The 19,694-nt window shown below is 39.2% G+C and overlaps 2 protein-coding genes across 2 annotated transcripts in view; one reads left to right on the top strand and one right to left on the bottom strand.

Moving 5' to 3' along the window:
- The first annotated feature begins 1,128 nt into the window (after positions 1–1,128).
- On the top strand, positions 1,129–12,041 carry tmie (transmembrane inner ear). Its single transcript, XM_088428791.1, has 4 exons — positions 1,129–1,265; positions 3,202–3,319; positions 6,244–6,393; positions 11,247–12,041. The coding sequence occupies exons 1-4, from the start codon at positions 1,188–1,190 to the stop codon at positions 11,498–11,500; spliced, it is 600 nt and encodes a 199-aa protein (XP_088284917.1). The 5' UTR covers positions 1,129–1,187; the 3' UTR covers positions 11,501–12,041.
- A 142-nt stretch (positions 12,042–12,183) lies between these two features.
- The window catches only part of pth1r (parathyroid hormone 1 receptor), a 59,598-nt gene continuing 52,087 nt past the window's right edge, over positions 12,184–19,694 (bottom strand). Inside the window, exons 9-13 of the mRNA XM_088429416.1 lie at positions 18,582–18,648; positions 18,340–18,434; positions 16,942–17,083; positions 15,144–15,185; positions 12,184–15,064 (exon numbers count right to left, since the gene is read on the bottom strand). Coding sequence (XP_088285542.1) covers positions 14,696–15,064; positions 15,144–15,185; positions 16,942–17,083; positions 18,340–18,434; positions 18,582–18,648 — 715 coding nt within the window. The 3' untranslated portion in view covers positions 12,184–14,695. The remainder of the gene's footprint in view (positions 15,065–15,143; positions 15,186–16,941; positions 17,084–18,339; positions 18,435–18,581; positions 18,649–19,694) is intronic.

The raw sequence follows: 19,694 nt of genomic DNA, 5'->3' as shown, positions 1-19,694 counted from the left end.
CTCCCTCCCTTTGTTTACCTCCTGGTGGCTACTAAAAAAAATACTGCAGATAAGGCACAGGGTTCAAAGTGTGAGACAAAAAGTATCGGCTTATAGTCCGAAATTCACTCTAGTATCTCCATGTAGTTCAAACTATTTGATTTGATGCACCTGGATCAAGTCTACAACATTCTCAATAACAATGTCACATCACCGGCGAGCTATTTTTAGAACAGGGCCTCAGGCACCATGCCCTAGTTTCTCCCAATGTGGCTGGGGTACGTGCGGGGTGTGGGGTTATTATTTCATATATATATATATATATATATATATATATATATATATATATATATATATATATATATATATATATATATATATATATATATATATATATTAACTTTTTCATGTATTTCAATGGTGAATGATAATTTGCGTAACGATGTTGTTTCCTCTCAGCAGGGGTACAGGGGTGTGTTTTTTTCCCGTGCTTCTTGATAGTATGAGTCAGGCGTGTCGGAAACATCCAAAACAAGGTGTCCTCGACGACCGGATTTGGTGAGCCCTACTTTACAGTGACTTTTATTTCGCTATAACCACGAAAAAGTGTCTATTTAAATTTCACTGGACTTTTGACAGTAAATGATTGGAGCGTTTCACATTTAGTGAAAAAAACGCTTGATATTTTTCGCCGCATTATCAGTGAGCGAGTTCAGGTACGACTTTTATCCAAGCCGACAAAACACGCCATTAATTCCTCTAATATACCCGACGTGGAATAATCACGACAGTCTTGCTTATCAAACACGGGTTAAGCTTGTTTAATTTTCTAGGCGCTTCTGCAGACCTGCGAGGTAATGAAGACCAGGATGCCCTATTGCCCATCCCCTCCCCCCCCTTATCCACACACGTGTGTGCGCGGTGTCCCTTGTAGGACGAGTTGGCTGTAAAGCACACCAGCTCTATTAATTAATTAATGTGCCCCAACAACCGCTGCCTCGGTTTCCTCGTGTGGACCGCTGCGGCATCGGAGCAGAAAAAGGCAACCGACTATTGTGAGAGGGTGGGAGACAGCGACCATTAATCACCTAGGTGGGTGGTGCTGGGGGGGGGGCACCCGCGTGGTAGCTTCTGGTAGATTCTGGCGCCGGTACAGTCATACAGGGAGGGCGGGAAAGGGGGCGCCGGGGAGGGTAAATGGACACAGGATGGTCGGGGATCCGCCGGTCCTCCTGCTGCTGTCCCACGGCTTGTCCCGCGTCCTGGCACAGATTCCGGACCCCGAGGTAAGACGGCCGCTTATCTTCATCATCGTCATCATCATCTTCTCCCTCCAACAGGTCGGCTAACAAGCAAACGTGTTTTTATGGTGGGCTTGGGATGATTGCTGTCAATGTGTTTACAGAGATTGATTGCCCGATACGTCACTGACTGAGGTTCTTATCCTTGACTTGGAATTGATTTGCAATACACATGTCTTAGATAATCAAGCTTTCCTCTACATTCTTGCAAACATGCCTCTGGGAATATGTATATATATATATATATATATATATATATATATATATATATATATATATATATATATATTATATATATGTAACTTGAGGCACTTTTTACTTGTAGATAGCTTAATCCGTTCCAAGACAATAACAAATAGAAAAACAGTCGTACCTCTACTTACGAAATTCCAAGCCAATAACCGATAGCACAATATAGTGGTACCTCTAAATATGAAATTAATTAATTTAGGAAGTAATTTTTTGAATTTTTCCTATGTCAAGGCACTTTTTACATGTAAATAGCCTTACAGCGTACCAAAAGACAATATTTTTCTTAAGAAGAGTATTGTAACCTGAATTTTTTGTCATGAGACGTTTGTAAGTAGAGGTACCGCTGTATTTTTTTTCGACTCAAAAAATAGTGTTAATCATTTGCAGTTACACGGTGATTTTTATAGCAGGTCTTGCTTCTATGTGTACTGTTTTTTTAATGTTTTTTTTGTACGATCGTAGCCATCTCAATGCTAACGAATGCTAATTGCGCAGCATGAAATTCCTCCTTGCAGGCACTGAACTTGGATTTACATAACTGCCATCAAATTTACACACTGAATATCCTCATTAAGGCTAATTTAGCTACAGGAATCGAAAAAGCGCGCCAATTCGCAGATCTTCAATTTTTGTGCTCTTGTGTACAATCACTTTTAAAAGAGGTAATGATTTTATACATTCCAAAAATTCCATATATTCTAAAATGTCGCGATTGTGAGAGAAAATCCCGACTATCTTAATAGTAACGTCACTATCCTTTTTTTTCCACGTATTTTATACTGGATTACGTCTGAATTCATTTTTTACACATGATAAAAATCCACTAGGTGATCCTCTATTAAAGAGCTTGGCATTTCTTTTCCTAGATAATATTAATATTTGTCGCAAGCTGTGCTTGTCAGTCCCTGTTGTTTACCGTTTTCCAGCGCACGGCTAATAGCGTTAATCTATCAGTGACAGCAGAGAATGCAATAAGTGAGCCTTTTCTGAACTATTGACCGCCTAAGTACAATACAGTATAGAGTTTCCACGGTAACCTCCTGACATCTAATTGGGCAATCGATGCTATGCTAGTTACGCTAGCGTCGATGTGCGGCAGCGTATACAAACTCCTTTGACTGATTCCAAAAACATAATATAATGCTTAGATATTCTTCACCATTAATTGCTGATGTTAAAAAAAAAAGTAACAATAATAATATCATGGAATAAATACGTAGGATATTTTGGAATATTGTATAGCTGCTCTACCCCATTTATTGTAATATCGGCGCGTCAAATGGATCATTTCGGAAGTGAGACATGGTGGAGAGGAACGAGGGGTTAGAAGAGGATGTTTAAGTGCTGCTGGTGTGCGGAATTATGGCTGAGGATAGAAGTGTGTGACATTGCTGTGACTGCACTGATAAGACAAGGTACTACAGGTAATTGCATTCATGAAAATCCATGTATATAGATATATATCCATATAGTCAAATATATGTGATGCAGACGCAAAATTCTTTTTCCAAGACCACGTCTAATAAATCCATAATTCCCCTAATATATAAAAAGAAGACCAAATGTCTGGGTGCATTCTTTAAACAGTGTTGTATTTATTTTTTATTGGATAACATTCACCAAAGATTGATCCATCATTATTCGTATTATTTTTTTTTTGTCTTTTCAGCTTTTACCCACAGACCCCCCCAAAAAGCCAGACCCCGTCACATCGGAGACGGTGGTGTTTTGGGGGCTGCGCTTATGGCAGGTCATCGGCATCTTTGCTGTTTTCGTGTTAGCCATTGGTGAGTAGCACCCCACACACACACACACACACACACTAATTACTTAAGCTACAAGCTGTGATTAATGGGCCCCCGTGTCACCGTTGCCATGATGAAGCCTCAAAATTATGAACAAACTCTTAAATGCCGTAATCAGCCCAAATGAGACGGAACTGGCGAAAAGCTTTACAATTTGTCAAAAATTCCACATCATCAGTAATCATACTTTAATGAGTAGACCATGTAGTTTTTTTTTTTTTTTTTTTTTAATTGATGTTAGTTTTGCAGAGTCATAGTGTCTACAAGGTCGTGATATCAAAAAGTGGAGGCCCTGAAAGTGCAAATCACAATGAACAAAATGAGTAAATAACCAAACAAATGAAAAAAGGTCATTGCAAAATGAAAAAAGCAACAAAAAAAACACGCAACTCAAAGATGGAACAGAATAGCAAATGCTCAAATATCACAAATGCATAAGACAATCGCGGTTTAAAACTGGCAAACAAAATAGCAAAAACACATTGCAATCTTTGATTTGCGAGTGTTTTATGAACACATTTCCCTGTTTATTTGTTTAATGTGAATTTTGATTTGATTTACATGTGTTTTTGTGACTCATTTTCTTTTTGTAATTTTTGATTTGCTGTTATGCTTTGTCTTTTGTAACGTATTTTGGGTTCTTTTTTGCCATTATTTGTTTTTATTTTTATTTGCTCGTTAAATTGATTTGCTTATTTGCTTTTTATTTTTTTTAATCTTTTTTAATTTAACGTGTTTTTCTTTGTGAATTTTTGGTTTTCAAATTCTCATTTTTTGATTTTCTGGTCTTTGTGAATTTTTTTTTTCAAATTCTCATTTTTTCATTTGCTGGTCTGCTTTACACTTTCTTTCATGTTTTCGTTTCTTCTTTGCCATCCGTTTTATTTTTTATTCGCGTTGTCTTTTTCATGTGATTTTGCTTTTTTGTTCATTTTTTTTTTGGTGTGTGATTTCACATCAGGGTCAGCGAAAGTAACAAATACTTACAAAACAAATACGTTGGTCATATGTTGTACAAATATGTTGTACGAAAGTAACAAATACTTACAAAACAAATACGTTGGTCATATGTTGTACATCCTCTGCAAAGGGCATCCAATGATATTGTGGCTTTTGGAGAAGCTGAAAGATCTCCACGTGTATCTGCACGATACACACCAGAAAGTTGTTATTTAAATGACATTCTTATGCAACATGTTGGCGCCACGACACTTTTTCACACCATGTGTGTGCCAGTTGGTGCGACGCTGGGCAAATCCAACAAGAGCCCAAACACAGCAGACTATTTGTTAAATGGATTCATACGTAGGCGTTAATGTTTTTACCGCTCTCAAGCTGCTCAAAATGATGTAAGCGAACACAAAATTGACACATTTACGCCACTTGCATTCCAAGAATGACCTGTTGCGTGAACCGAGCGTCAGATTTCGTCGTCGTGCGGTTATGCCGCAACTTTTGCTCTTGAGTCCGTGGGCAGGCGGAAGCAAACCCTCTGGAGGGATCGCGTTATTGCCGCCATTATCCGTCTTTCACGAAACAATTACCACCCCGTCGTAGCCACACTTATGTTGCGTGTGTCACGAGATGATTGGGAAATCTGCCATCCTCTTGGGTCTACTTGCATGACAAAGCTGATGGATACGACGACGAGCAAAGTGTGAATAGTGTTCCATAACGCACATCATAAAGTGAAAATACAATGACATAACTATTTACCTTTTTTTTTTTTTTACCTTTGTGCGGTATTTTGTCGTTTGATCTTAGGCATTTCACGTCAAAAGGAAAGCATTGAAAAAAGGGATCTTAGGGAGCTGAAATTTCACCCAGATGGTGACGGCCGCTTCAGTTATCAGAAGTGTGCCATATCTTGGCCAAAATACTGTAAGAAAATGATCCAGAAACAGTCAAATACAAGAGTTAAATAATGAATAAACGATACACTATGCAAACTATATGGTCTTGTAGGCGCAACCAGTTTTCCCTGTGAGGCAAATTTTGTCAAGTTATTTGGCCATATGTAGTGTTGGGCAAGATACTTCAAAACTTTAATGCATTATTTATTACTTATTAATGTCATTCCAAAGTAAATAATTATGTTATAATATTACTGTATTTGAAATGTAAGGCATTACCCAACCTGCATTACTCTCACCAACAAATATGGTTTTGTGGAATGACCTTAAACTAAAGTAAACATACATTCTTAAAATAAATATTATTGCTCCTCTGCTGCATTTCTAGTCTTATATGGTTAATATACATGGTTTTAGACTCAAAGAGCAATCCGAAGCCCCCGCAATTGAATTTTCTAGCTTCATAAAGTTTTTCAATCCATGCTTGTTATTACAAGTGATGACAAGGATGTTTTTGAGAACTCACACTTTTCTTTTTAAACATCAATTAAAATAAGTATAACCTCCGATGAATACAGTCCAGACGGTCCAATCAAATCCTTATGAGTCGCTTTTAATTAAACTGGCTGTGTTAGGGAAGCCTATCATTTTCTTCAATCGCTAATCCTCACTTGTCATTATAACATAAAGCTAATGCTAGCTTCCGTGGGCCAACAGCAGCAACATTTGCATGGTTTGCTCACAATATTGTGGTTATGATCGTATGAGTTGAATCAAAGTCAGTTGGAATAAATCACGGAGCTACAAGAGGTACCAGCCTCCAGCTAGCTTGCGCGCTAACAGTCTTCTGGAGCCATTGGGCTCGTCGGCAGCAAATCCTCAACTCAAAAGTCTTATTTTTGAAATTTCGGCTGGAAGGATAGCTAGCTAGCTAACTGCAAACAAATATTATAGCTTCACATTTTAGCAATTTGACTAAAGTATTTTGAAACGAATCTAATTTGCTGTTGACAACTCAAGACCCTTTTTTTTTCTTTTTCTTCCTTTCTCCAGTGATCACCTTATGTTGTATTTTCAAATGTCGAATCCCAAGGACCAAGAAGGAAATCGAAGCGCGTCACGCACAACGACAGGCTGCCAAGAAATATGCCAACACCTTGGAAACGGTGCCGCCTCTTAACGAGCTGACAGAGGTGCCGGGATGTAAGTTATCGCTTCCTTTTTCGCGTCCCTTACTTGTTTCTTACTCTTTTTTTTCCCTTTGACTCTTCTTCTCTTTCCTCTCTTTTTCTTGTTCACTGTTCCTTCCAGCTGTTCCCGACGCGTCCGCCGTTCAGACTCTCTCCGAGCAGGTCCAAAGCGAAAGTCGTACGGACAGTCAGCGTTCCCTGGCCGGCCTTGCCGAAGAGCAGGCTGCCGCGCATACTTTGCCGGAGACGACGTGATCTTCTTCTTCTTTCTTTCTTTCTTTCTTTCTAACAAAAGCTGTGTGTTGCAAAATGGCGTCCTAAGCCTTTATCTTTTAATGGCATCATTTTAACGGCTTACGCAATGATTTGGTGCAGTGTGTTACCCTTATATGTTATGCTAATTCCGCCTAGCAACAATGTGATAGCCCCGCCCTCATCATCACGGTAACGAAAGCCAATTGGCCATTTAGAAACGGAACAGAAAATAAGTGCTCGAAATTCTTTTAGCAATAAATATAAGAACATTTTAGCGACAAAATCAGGCGAATTAGCGAAAAATTCTCGTCCATGGCACTGAAAGAGTTTAAATGGTATCGTATAATACGTGGAGGTAGCTGAGAAATTGAGAAAGTTAGTGATTTGAATTATGATTAGTTTTTTCGAAAATGCGTTTGAAGTTTTGGTACATTTATCTTTCATTGGTGCGCATCATCGACTAATCCCTTCTTTTCATACACTTTAATTTCAATTTGAACCTTTTGGCAGCTGGGAAATGAAAGTCGAGCTCTTAAGAAGGTTGTTTTTGAAGAAATCCCAAAATGGACCTCTCTGAAAATTCATATTTTCCTCAATAACTTTGCAACATATGCCTGTTTTTTTGAAACCGCTTCACAATGATCCTATTTTGTCTCTGCTGATTTTGGAGGAGCAGTCACATGACTCTACTACTTTACAATGACATCATTTGTAGCGCAAGTTCAAGTTACCAAATAGTTTCTGGCCTCTAAATCATTCATGTACGCTTGCCAAATAGTGAGCCCGCATTTGTGTCAGTCTTGTCCACTGCCCTTGCCGAATAGTGAGCATGAAGCGTTACTTCACTATTGCCGGACAAACGTGTTGGATCGTATTCTCATTTGCAGTCAAAGCACGAATATAGCAAATGTTAGCGTGGCAAAAAGAATGTGAGAGCACAGAAGTGAAAGGAGATGCATGCATCTCCCGCATGTTTGTGCACTTACAAATAAATCCAATTACTCACACTCTCCTCTTGTGCTGTTCAATATGATCAATAGTCTCGTTGTCCCGAATGTTTTTCACCGTGTGTGTGTGGGTGTGTGTTTCTCGGCTGTGGTGCGTGCATGTTAAAAGGCTTGCATGGCCAAAAAAAACTTGACACTTTAATTTGGGGGATGTCAGGATAATTGTTTACCTCCCCCTTGAGGACCATAAATGTTTCCTGTTATACAAGTTGAAATAAATAATGCGAATAATCTAAATTATTCTCTAGCTCTCCACTCAAAGATTACTGTATTTTGGGGGATCTAAACTGCACCCGCTAAAAATAGTTAGAATTGATATAACATTGCACCAACACCACAGTAACACACCTGATTGCATTTACTAGTAGAGAGTGCCCCCAGGTGGCGAGTAAAAAGCAGTTCAAAATCAATACTTTGATGGCGTCTTCTTCTGTCCCTTTGTTTACAGGGAAATTGCCCCCTTGAGGCTAGTAAAAAAAAATAAAAAAAAAATACTGCAGATAAAGACACCTCCACACAGGGTTCAAGAAAAAAGTATAGGCTTATAGTCTAAAATTTACGGTATTTGATATGTATCCCGATGTAATTCAATAAGCTCCGGTATAATATTTGTATTTATTCCCCTCTAAGAGAATTAATTGATATACCATAATTCCCCAAATTTAAGACACACGTGTATAAGACAAACACTTAATTTTGAGTTAGGCTTAGGGGCAACAATGGGTTAGGGTTAGGGTTGGCAACAAATAAAAATGAAAAAGAAAATTCCATTTACCGTTTAAAAAGATGCATCCATACTTTGGGCTTTCATTTTTGGAAGAAAAAAAAAAGTGTGCCTTATAGTTGGGGAATTACGGTATTTTTTTTCACCGTTCACAGCAAGTTGTGCTGGTCCTGAGGAAGCAAAGCAGCCCCAGGCCATCACACTGCTACCCGCCATCATGTTCTAATTATCATTTTTAAAGTGTATTTTATATTTGGGGAATTACGGTCATTATAATAGGACATTTGGGAGGGGACTAATGCATAATGTCACTGTTTTTTAAACATTTATTTGGGAGCAATGAAAAGTGGGCCTTTTAATTTCAAAAAATTCAATATTTATTATTGCTTTCAACACACATCTTTTCAATAATAGCAGACTTGACAATAGACTTTTTTTTTCCGGAACAATCACTGATATTTTTCAAGGATTAAAAACTTTTTTTTTTACCAAAATGTTTCAAAGTTGAATAATGTATCTGTATAAAAGGTAAAATAAAACAAAACACGCTTACGATTTATATTCATGATGGTGGAATTTGGAGCTGCGCAAATGTCAGCTTTTCAAACCTTTTGGTGGTTTTTGACATTTGTTTTAATTTGTCCTTTGGCTCGCGGCCTTCTGTTTGTTTGTGTCAGTCGTCCAGCCATCATGTTTACTTTGTAACCACAGAAAAGAACGCCGAGCATCCGCCGGGACATCATTGGAGTCTTTGCTTGGAGGAAAGTGCCCGGCAAAATGTGTCAAAAACAGAAATAGCCACAAATAAATTATTCAAAAGAAGAAATTGAGAGAATTTTCTCTAATCTCCAATACCGCTGAGCTCTCATTTAATATTGAGAAGGTCACTGTGACTTTTTGTTATATTTTCACAAAACTCTGATCTTCCACATTTCCACCGTTAGTACAAAACCGACAGCGTGCTGACGATTATAAATCTATTCTTGATATTTTTCATAAAATCAATAAAAATAGCGACAACTTTTTGTACAGGATTATCGCACTCAAGTTTGCATTTTTTTTTAGTCCTTGAAAATAATTGTTTTTCCCATGTATGTACAAGTATCTCAATTAGTATCACGTGGACATTGTCTCGGGTGACCTTGTCCTTGTGTACTTGTAAAATAATGACCATTAGCTTTGCTGTTCCACTTGAAAGGATCCAATCACCCGGTAACGAGAGAAGTGTGCTTATTACACGGGGGACAGATGCACCGTCGTTACTGTCATACATATCGGAGCTACTCGAGCAAAGCCGTAAACAAAAAACAAAAACTCTTAAATATCTTCTTGTACGCCTTAAAAGCTCCTCTGCTCTCAGTTTTTTAAACTGCATGTATGACTATTGCTATTACTTGGGGCATGCTAATTGCTAAGCTAACCCAAGACTGACACGGCTGACGAGTTTCGTCGGTATTCGTCAAGTGTTATTCTGACAAAGGGACATGCTAATTGCTAATCTAGTGTGAGTCTGATGAAGTTGCTACATTTATTACTATTGTTCTGATTAAGACATAACTGCTAAGCTAACCGAAGACAGACACAGCTAGCAAAGTTAAACGACAGTAATCGTCCGTCTTTGTTGAGTCAAATAAGATTTATTTACTCATTTATGATGAGTATTAGTCTAACAAATGAATATGCTAATTACTAATCTTAAACTGAAACAGCAAGTTTAACGAATATGCTAATTACTAATCTTAAACTAAAACTGAAACAGCAAGTTTAACACCGAGTCAGTAATCATCATCTTTGGAGAGGCGAATAAGATACAAGATAGAAAACCGCTATATAAGTGAAAATCCATTTATGACAAAGGCACATGCTAATTGCTAAGCTAAGATTGCTGGCAAATTTAACACCCTTAGTAATCATCGTCTGTGTAGAGGCGAATGAGATACATTTTTGACAAGCATTACTCTGACCAATGAACATGCTAAATGCTAATCTCCGATAGAACTGACAGAGCTAGCAAGTCAGTAATCATCGTCCTCAGGGAGGCGAATAAGATACATTTATGACAAGTATTAATCTAACAAAGGGACATGCTAATTGCTAATCTAAGACAAGACAGCGCTGACAAGTTTAACACCCTTAGTAATCATCGTCTTTGTAGAGGATTTTTGACAAGTAATAGTCTGAGCGAGGGACATGCTAATTGCCAATCGAAGCTAATACCGACAGAGCTAGCAAGTTTAAAACCAAGTCAGAATTCATCGCCTTCGGAGAGGCGAATAAGATACATTTACGACACGAATTATTTGAAGGGACATGCTAATTGCTAATCTAAAGTAAGAACAACCTCCGTAATCATCATCTTCGTAGAGGCGAATGAGCTACATTTACGACAAATTGTATTCGTGCTAATTGCTAATCTTAGCTAAATCTGATAGAACTAGCAAATTTAACACCACGTCTTCGTGACTAAGCTCCATTCATGACGAGCATGGTTCCGACGAAGGTACATGCTAATTGCTAAGCTAACCCGAGATTGACACGGCTAGCAAGTTCAACGCCGTAATTAAGCGCTTGGTTATGGAATCCACTTTTGGCAGACTGGAACCATGTTGAAGTGGACAACATCCGTCTTATTTTCTCATCTCCACTTGTACGATAAGGACGTTAACCCGGCAGACCTTATCCTCGGATAACCTACAGGTACTTGTAAAATAATGACTGTTACATTTTGTCGTCCTCTTCAAAAAGATCACGTTAGGGCATCAAAAGAGCGAGCTCATTAGATCGCAGGACGCAGATGTGCCTCCTACTGAAGCCCATTTCATTTCCCTCCCACCATACAAGCATCTTCCGTCTTCATTGTTTTTCCGTCTCGCCGCGCAGCCGCCAAAGCCGAGGACAAGGAGGAGGAAGACGCGGAGGCCGTGGCCACCGTCTCGGGGAAAGTGGACGGCGAGAGGAAGAGCAAGGAGGCCAGGAGGGAAGGAGGCAAGGGTGCCAAAGGCGACGAGCGGACGCAGAAGAAGGCGGCGGCGGCGGCGGCTGACAAGGAAGGAGGCGGTGAAGGTAAAGGGAGGAAAACGGCGGAGAAGGGGGACAGAGGAGCTAAAGGGGGTGCCAAAAAAGCTCCAAAGTGACTTCATAACCAACTACAGCATCACTAGAATCAATATTCATGTCCAAAGATATTCAAATGATATCTACGGCCGTTACTTCCTGTAGGCAATAAAGGCAGCGTTATTGGCACTTCCTGTTTTTTTTACCTTCTTATTTACAGAGGTAAATACACGGTCTTTGGCTTTCTAAAAATCTTTATTTTTTTACTTTACACATGGTCACTTTTTAGGGAAAAAAATAAACACAAAGAATGCCTAATTTTTACTGCCCCACAAAAAAAAAAAAGAAAAATTAAATGTAATTGCACCTTACTAGACATGGTCATTTTTACTTTACTTTTTTTAACGCTTGAAGAAAAAAAAAACTCAAATCGCCTCAAAATACCCACCTGACTAATAAATGATCAATTTTCAACCCATCATTATACAATGTATTTTTTTTACGCACTTTACTTGCTGCTTTTATTTTGTTTGTCCGGCTGAAAAACGCCCCCCCCCCCCCAAAAAAAGTACACCCATTGTCATTTTTATTACTCAGAAAAAAAATACCTTGCTGTATATGTTTTCTTTTTTTCTTTTTAATAATACACACTCCTTGCTATTGCCTTTGTTTTGTTTTTTAAAAAAAAACATGTAAAACATTTATTTAAAAAAAAAATCATTGAGATGATATGCAATCACAATAAAATCTCAGCAAAGGGAAAACTAACATCTTTATTGTCTTCTTCGCAAGCCACATTGAAAACAGGCATGTACTTACATTGAGCCTCTCATCTCCATGGCAACAGGCTCCAAAAAGATCCACATAAACTTTTAGCTCCATATGAATTATTGGCGGCCAAACACAATCTTTTTTACATGATACAATCATCACAGAGCACTGCATTATATTTATTCTAATAATAATAATAACAATATCAATAGCAATAAAGTGCTCAAATACCATCTTACTCTCTAGATGATTTTTTTTTTCTTACCCAAAGTTCATTGCTGTGACATTTTAATTATAAGTCTAGACAGTTGATTTCACTTCTGATAAAGCGAACGGTAGATTGCATCGGAACAGTAGCTCTCTCCTACTAAAATAAAGAAGATTAAGGTTGAAATCATTTGTAATAGCGGTGGAAATGTAAAATATTGAATATTGTTCGAAAATATAGAGGGAAGCACAGAAAGTTCTCTAGTGATGTGAAAATGAAGCCTCATGAACCAGTTGTAGTATTATTTTACCCCTCTAGATGGTGCTGTAGGTTTAAAGATAAAAATCGGCAACATTGCCACCTAAAGGACGTAAGAAGTATCACAAGTGTTTCATGAGGTTTCGCTTTTCCTCACTGAAGTTCTGACAAAAATTTGTTTGACATTTGACTTGAAAATTAATATACACATTGAGACTGTTACCTCAATGAAAATTAGATATATTTTTAGGATTTTGGAACATTATCACAAACTTGAAACTACAAATGGCAGTTTTAATCTGCAGTGAAAAATGTGTGCTCGAAATAAATACAGCCCAAAGGTTTTACATTTTGGTGTACTACCAAGACTTTAACCGAGCTTTTTCGAAAGACGTCATTTTAAGATTTAAACCAAAATTAAAGAGTAAATCAACATTTACATGAAAAGTATGCCTATTGCATGAATTCTGAATTCAACCAAAAGATCCGGGAAAACTCGACCTGGAAAGTCAATTAGTCGAACTGGCTGGTGCCAAATATCAGTATCGGTATTTTTATTTTTTTTTTGGACAACCGGTAAAACATCCAAATTGAATGTTTTTTTTTTTTTTTATTAGCATACCTTCAATACTCATAAGGCAAAAAATCATCAATAAAACTGCATCCAAACATTTGTGATGTTTTGCTGGTTGTATTAAAGCAAGCTTTAAAAAGCTGCTAAAACACATTTTGTGAGACGTCATGATTCTTCTTTTCAAGAGTTTTATTACGGTGGCTTATTAGGCTCATCTGGTGAGAAAAAAATTCATTCAATCAATGGCAACTCAATGGTTCAAGGGACGAGCCAATCAATAATTTGTCCCATCTGGTCCTAAAATGGCGCAGTGCGAAAAAAAAATAAAAAATTCTCATTTAACCACAATCAATATTTCAAATAAAACTGCATCCAAACACTTCCAAGGTGCCCCTTTTTTATGTTTAGAATTAAAACAATGATTTCAACATTTCAGTTATTGGGGGAAAATGATTTAAATTAAATATTTACATTCAAATTAAGGAAAATTAAAGATAGCTACAGTTCAATGTTTCCTAATTTAACTGTTTAAGACGTAGCGATGACACTGCAAGCTCCCTGAACTTTTCGTAACAATTTGTAAATGTTGTGTCATTTGTCAAATTTTTCAAAGTTTGATGCCAAAATGATTTGTCCCGCCTCCAAAGACCAATCACGGGCTTCATTGACGACCAATAATCAGCCATGAAAAATATTGGTTGAAGCACAGAACTGTGAGGCAGACTTGCTAACCACTAGGCCAACGTGCAGCCCAATGGGGCAAATTAATTCCCCTTTGCTTAAATATTGTGAATGCGGGATTCAAAATTTGTTCCTGTTTTGGCTTCGGCCTCTACACACACAAAAGCAACTGAAAATATACGCACACAGATGAAAAAAAATCACTAATTTGCACCAACATTAGCTCACAATTTGAATGGCATTTGTAAACATTGTGACTTGTATGTACATCATCAAAGCAGCATATATAGCACTGGACCAGCTTATGGAAATGTCTTTTTGCCACGCCCACTTTTGAAGGTTCTCCAGTGACAGCAAAAAAAAAAAATCACTGGAAACATTCACTGAAAAAAAAAATACAGAAAAGCTTCATTTTGGAGAGGAAAACCTTGCTAAATGCTTCAACGCCTTTCGGAAAAAAAGGTTGAAAAATCAAGAGTGTTTGTGAATTACCTGAGTGCCTTCCCTTTAACACCGCTAAGGACTTTATTTATTCTTTTTTTTTTGAATGCAACTTCTTTCAAAAGAAACAATGTCTTCCATGAGAGCGATTAAGGCTGTTTCCTGGCAACTCCAGTCAGTCTCATTTATGCAGGAATAAAAATGCATCAAATGTAAAAAAAAAAAAAAAAAAAATGATGGCAGTGGATTAGAAGGAAAAAACATTAAAAAAAAAAAAAAAACGACTGTTGCACATTCACCGGCGGCAGCTCAAAGAGTCTTGGCCACAAAAATTCAAAGGGGTCACATGACCGTCTCCCGCTCCTCCTCCACCACCAGCACGGGCGAGGGCTTCTCCTCAGGGGCGTCCCGGCGCGGCGCCGCCGGCTCCTCGGCCTCGCCGTGGATCTCCTGCGCCGACGACGGCGCCGAGCACTCGGACACCGAGCCGTTCTTGATGTATCCGGGCAGGTTGCGGTGGCCGTTGAGCGGCGCCGGCCCCAGCCGGGTGGTGAGGTGCAGGGCGTGCGGCGCCCGGGCCGTCACGTTGGTGACGCTGGTGTGCGACACCATTGGTCCGTAGCTGTACGTGTTGCTGCCGCTGCGCGCCTTCCGCTTGAAGTCCAGCGCCAGGGTCCGACGGCTCCACGACTTCTTGATCTCCGCTTGCACCTTTGAACGCGAACGCGACGCGCGTTTTGAGAACGCGGCGACTTTGGCGCGAGACGTCGCCCGTCGCGGCGTCACTTACCTCGCCGTTGCAAAAGCAGTAAATGATCGCGACCAGGAAGCCCTGCGACACAAAGAAAGCGTCACGGAAAAGCCGCAGAGCCAAAGCGTAGGCTGTGGACGGCGCTCCTACAAGACGCGCGATTGGCTTCCGGCGCCGCCGGACTAATGAGGGCGGGAGTTGGGGCGGGAATAGATTACGACTCCTGCCCTCGCGGGAGCCCATCACGCGTCTTGTGGGATTGCCCGTCTCCCTCATGAAACTCACATCTGTTAGGTTTACATTATATATCAATTTTAGGGGCTGAAAAATTAGGAAAATTTGCCTGATAAAGTGAAAATTTTGGACTATGAAATTTATGAAAATTCCAATGTCTTCCCAAGGTGAATTGAATTATAAAGGAATTAAACTAAACTGTTCTGATTACTCTCTCTTCAGAAAACAATATTTTTTGGGGTGAAAATGTGAAATTATATACTGAGCTAAAATACTACAAGTAGAATGTGGAGGAACTTGCCAAAAAATGGACACGATACTACTGCACAAGGGTTAGTGATGAAAATGATGTACTTTTGATACCATGTGAATCAGTGGATGAATAAAAAATTGTGGCGGATCGCATACAATTTATGAACCTGTGAATTTCTGGCCTGAAAAATGAGTCCATTGAAAAAAAGTGAAATTGTTGGTTTATGTGAAAAATTTCAATGTTGAAATGACTTGATTCAATATAACAATTCCTGAAAGTAAGCTACTTTTTATTTCTGTGCCCAGTTTCTGAAAGCGGTTTGTTTGTGAATGCTTTTAAATAGCGTGAAGCGCGCCATATAAATAACCTTGCCTTGACCTTGAAGTAAATTGAATGGAACAATATAAAACATTGATGTACTCAATGGAAGCTGGCTCCGTGTGGGTAAAATCCCTGACTTTGAACTTTGAGTTCAAATACCGGTCACGCACGTCAAACTCAACAATGCAAGCTTTTATATAACACTCGAGGCAAGTCCTACTTCATAACATCAACATAATACGTAGCGTCAGAATACTGACCTTCAAAATAAAAGCACAGAGTAGACTTTCTTTGGCCACATTTATTTAGCCGTGGCACTACATAAACATACGCAAAATACCGTGATTCTCAAAATATAAGACGCGCGGTCTCCGGGTTTTGGCGCACAGATGTGCATTTTCATATCGGCCATATCCATACTTACAATAATTAGCGAAACGAGATGAGCTAGAGGGCGGACGTCAGTTGGTTTTTAGCAGCGAGTGCTTGTTGCGGCTACTAGCAGCTCGTGTTAGGTGCATTATTTTCGATACAAGAACAGAGCAGACTGAACCGACGTCCGAGTCTATCCTTGGTCACACACAGGAATATTACTAAAATGGAAAGAACCGTTTTTCCATATTCCATTAGACTTGTTTATTAATTGGCATTTTTTTTTGGCATTTACACACAATCATAAACTTGGTGAAACATGTACGCTCCGCAACTTCAGGTATGTGTGGCAAAATAAACCCGAGTGCGTCGCAAGGAGAAGGAAAGACAACTGCTTCAAGCGCATTCAAAGTTACACTGGCGAGGCGTTCGCTGACCACTCACAATGTGGGAAATCTGAAACACACTCAACGCGCAACAAATACATATCTTACAGATATGAACACAAGATAATATGAAGAGTTTGGAATGATGAGATGGTTTCTGTTTGTTTTTGTAATGCTGACAAACATTGAAAACACCGGAATTTGAGCCCAAAATGAAGGGTGCGGCTTATATTTGGGGAATTACGGTAGTTTGTAAGGTGCACAAGTGTACCTGGAAGGAGTTGAAGAGCATCTCGTAGTGCATCTGGATCTGCCAAGGGATGCCCGACACCTCCGTGTAGGGCATGGCGTTGAATATGATGTAGTGCACGCCAAACAGCGGCATCAGCACCAGGGTGGACTTCAGCAGTTTTCTACCACGGTGGGAAAAATGTCGCCTTGTCACTATAGAGCTTTTTTTAAAAATAGATGACCCTATTTGTTAAATGGATATCTTTTTTAAATAATCTATTCAGTTTCGTTGTAAATTGAGGGTGGGTCTAACTGCTCGTTATTTTTGATCAACAACACATTCGAGTTTTTAGACACCAACAAAGTTTGTAGATGCTATGCTATTGCGATCAGCATTAGCGTGCTGTCAATAAACACTAACTACTATTTAGCTATTCAACTATTAACGCATACGTAGCGTTGTGTGTGAATTACACATGGATTATTGTTCTTAAAATCGCTTATAGAAAATGCCTAAATGAGTAAACTTGAGAGTGACGCTGTCTCTTAGCTACGACGAGGTTAATAACTTCCTGTTCTTCTTCTTTGAGATGGACACGTCTCTTGCTTCACCTACTGGTTAAAATTTGAGCAACTAAACCTACTATAGTATAACTGGTTATAATATTGTCTTTAATGAAAGTTCCTAAGCATTTTTAGGCACACAAATTGCCAAATCAGCCATTCGGCCACGAGATGTGCACTAAAACACGCAATAGAGCCTTCTGTCGAGACGGTCTTTGCATATGTGCTCCAGTGGATATTGTTAGTCGACATAATTTCAATGTCGACTCACCAGACTTGGTCGATTTTTTTTTTTCCCCAGCCCTAGAAAAAAGTCAGAAAACTACAACTTTTATTTCATTTCGACATCATCCCACCATGGATAGTTTTTTTTTGTTTGTTTTTTTAAGGTTTTAGAGATTGTCTTGGTTGTCCAGGAGCAAGACATGAATGCTCAGTTTTGATTCATGCTATGCTAAGCTAGCTACACCACCGAAAGCGCCCTGATCAAAGGTTTCATTCCTGTAAATGTCAGCTAAAAATTGCGAAAATGATTTTAAAACTACTTTTGGAAATGCCAATCAAAATTATTGGGACTCTAGTAATGAATGTATTGATAAGCTCCGTTCTTTTAGCAGCGCTTCTCAAACGCGGGTATGTGCCATTTTAACTGCAGGTATCAGCAAATCTAATGCCAAAGCTGTGACGGTTCACGTTTCATTTCAAATGGAGAGCAAATAAATCGGAAGATGAAGCCTTGCTAAATTGTGTAACAGTGACACATACGGACGCCTGGTAGTGTCATCCGCGACGCAGTTTTTCAGCAGAGGAGTCAGGAATTTAACAGCGCTTCCAAAGTTTGCTTGAAAAATACGAGAAATAAATCATCCCATACCTATACTGCTGTCGCGTATCACATCTTCCCGCGTTGGTCTCCCGCAGTTTGGTTGCTAGGACTCTAATGATGTTTAAAAATAGCACAAAATTGACCTGCCAAAAGAGTAAACACATAACAAGAAGGCTATAATGACAGGTTTGATTCCTGGGAAGCTCTAATAGAGCCGGTGCTAGCAAAACGCCATGATTTTCTTCACGGCGGGGCGGCGGGACCGCATCCAATGGCAAGTGTGCACTTACCACCACGGCTGCAAGTATAGGCACTTGATAAATCCATTTCAAATTGCCCGCACTTAAATCCCAGCACCTGCCACAAAATAAAAAACGCATCTGGAATAAGTGTTCGGTAAACGATTTGATCCAAGATAAGTACGATTTTCTTCAGCAATCCATATCCGCGTCTTGTTTGTAACCCATTAGCGGTAAAGCCAACTTGAGTTTACTCGTCGGTATGGCTGATTGATACGTGTCTAATGCGCAAGCGGGCAAAGAGGTTGTTATTTCGCTCCGCTGCTTCGAGTTCCGCTCACGGGAGGTTGAGCCGGATCCCCGCTGACTGGGAAGATCCGGCAGACGGCGTGCTGATCAAGAGCTTTTGCGCTCAGCAGCACTTTTAAAATTTCACAAGCCGAGCGGGGATGGGCATACTTTGGAGCTGGCGCTTCGCTTTGGATTTCCATGCATCCATTATTTCGAAAAAAAACAAAACAAAAAATGAAAGACGTAGAATATGTGGACTGCGCAATAACAGAAAAAGTACCTACACTGTAAATGTATATATTTATAAAATTGGTATTATTCATGATGTCATATTTAGAGTATTATGAGTTTTACAGACTTTTGGGAGTCCAGGCTAAGCCAATCATCTAAGTCATTGAAAGTCTTGCAAATGTCATTAGTTGGCCGCTAGCGCCGCCCGGTGGTTATGGGGTGTCAACAACTTCTATTGCACCTCGTTTACAAATCGCCATTGAAAGGATTCATGCAAAAATGATAAAATGTCGGCTTTTCAATGTGTACAAAAATTGAAAACATTTCAGATTTTGAATGGCAGTAAATGAGCCTGACATGGGCTAAATTTGACACCAGTAGGATGTAGCTCTAGACCTCCCGTTTGCAAGCGTTTAGAAGGGGCGGGCTATCAAAATTCGGCATGTTTTGGCAATCTATATCTTTTTTGCGTGTTTTTCTTTTTGATATCACAAATCAAAAATATCAAAAAGCCAGAGTTGGGTCAAACGTTCCCCCAGGGGTTAAGGGAAAACTGCTGTTTTGGAATATTTGGGTCTTATATTAAATATGCAAAACTTCCTAAACAGATTCATGAGAAAACAGTGGTGGCTCCATTTTTTT

This window comes from Hippichthys cyanospilos, chromosome 12, assembly GCF_059441005.1.
Source record: "Hippichthys cyanospilos isolate Australia breed blue-spotted pipefish chromosome 12, RoL_Hcya_1.0, whole genome shotgun sequence".
NCBI classification, from domain to species: domain Eukaryota; kingdom Metazoa; phylum Chordata; class Actinopteri; order Syngnathiformes; family Syngnathidae; genus Hippichthys; species Hippichthys cyanospilos.
Note: the sequence above shows the minus strand (reverse complement) of the source record. Positions and strands in the feature narration are given on the sequence as shown.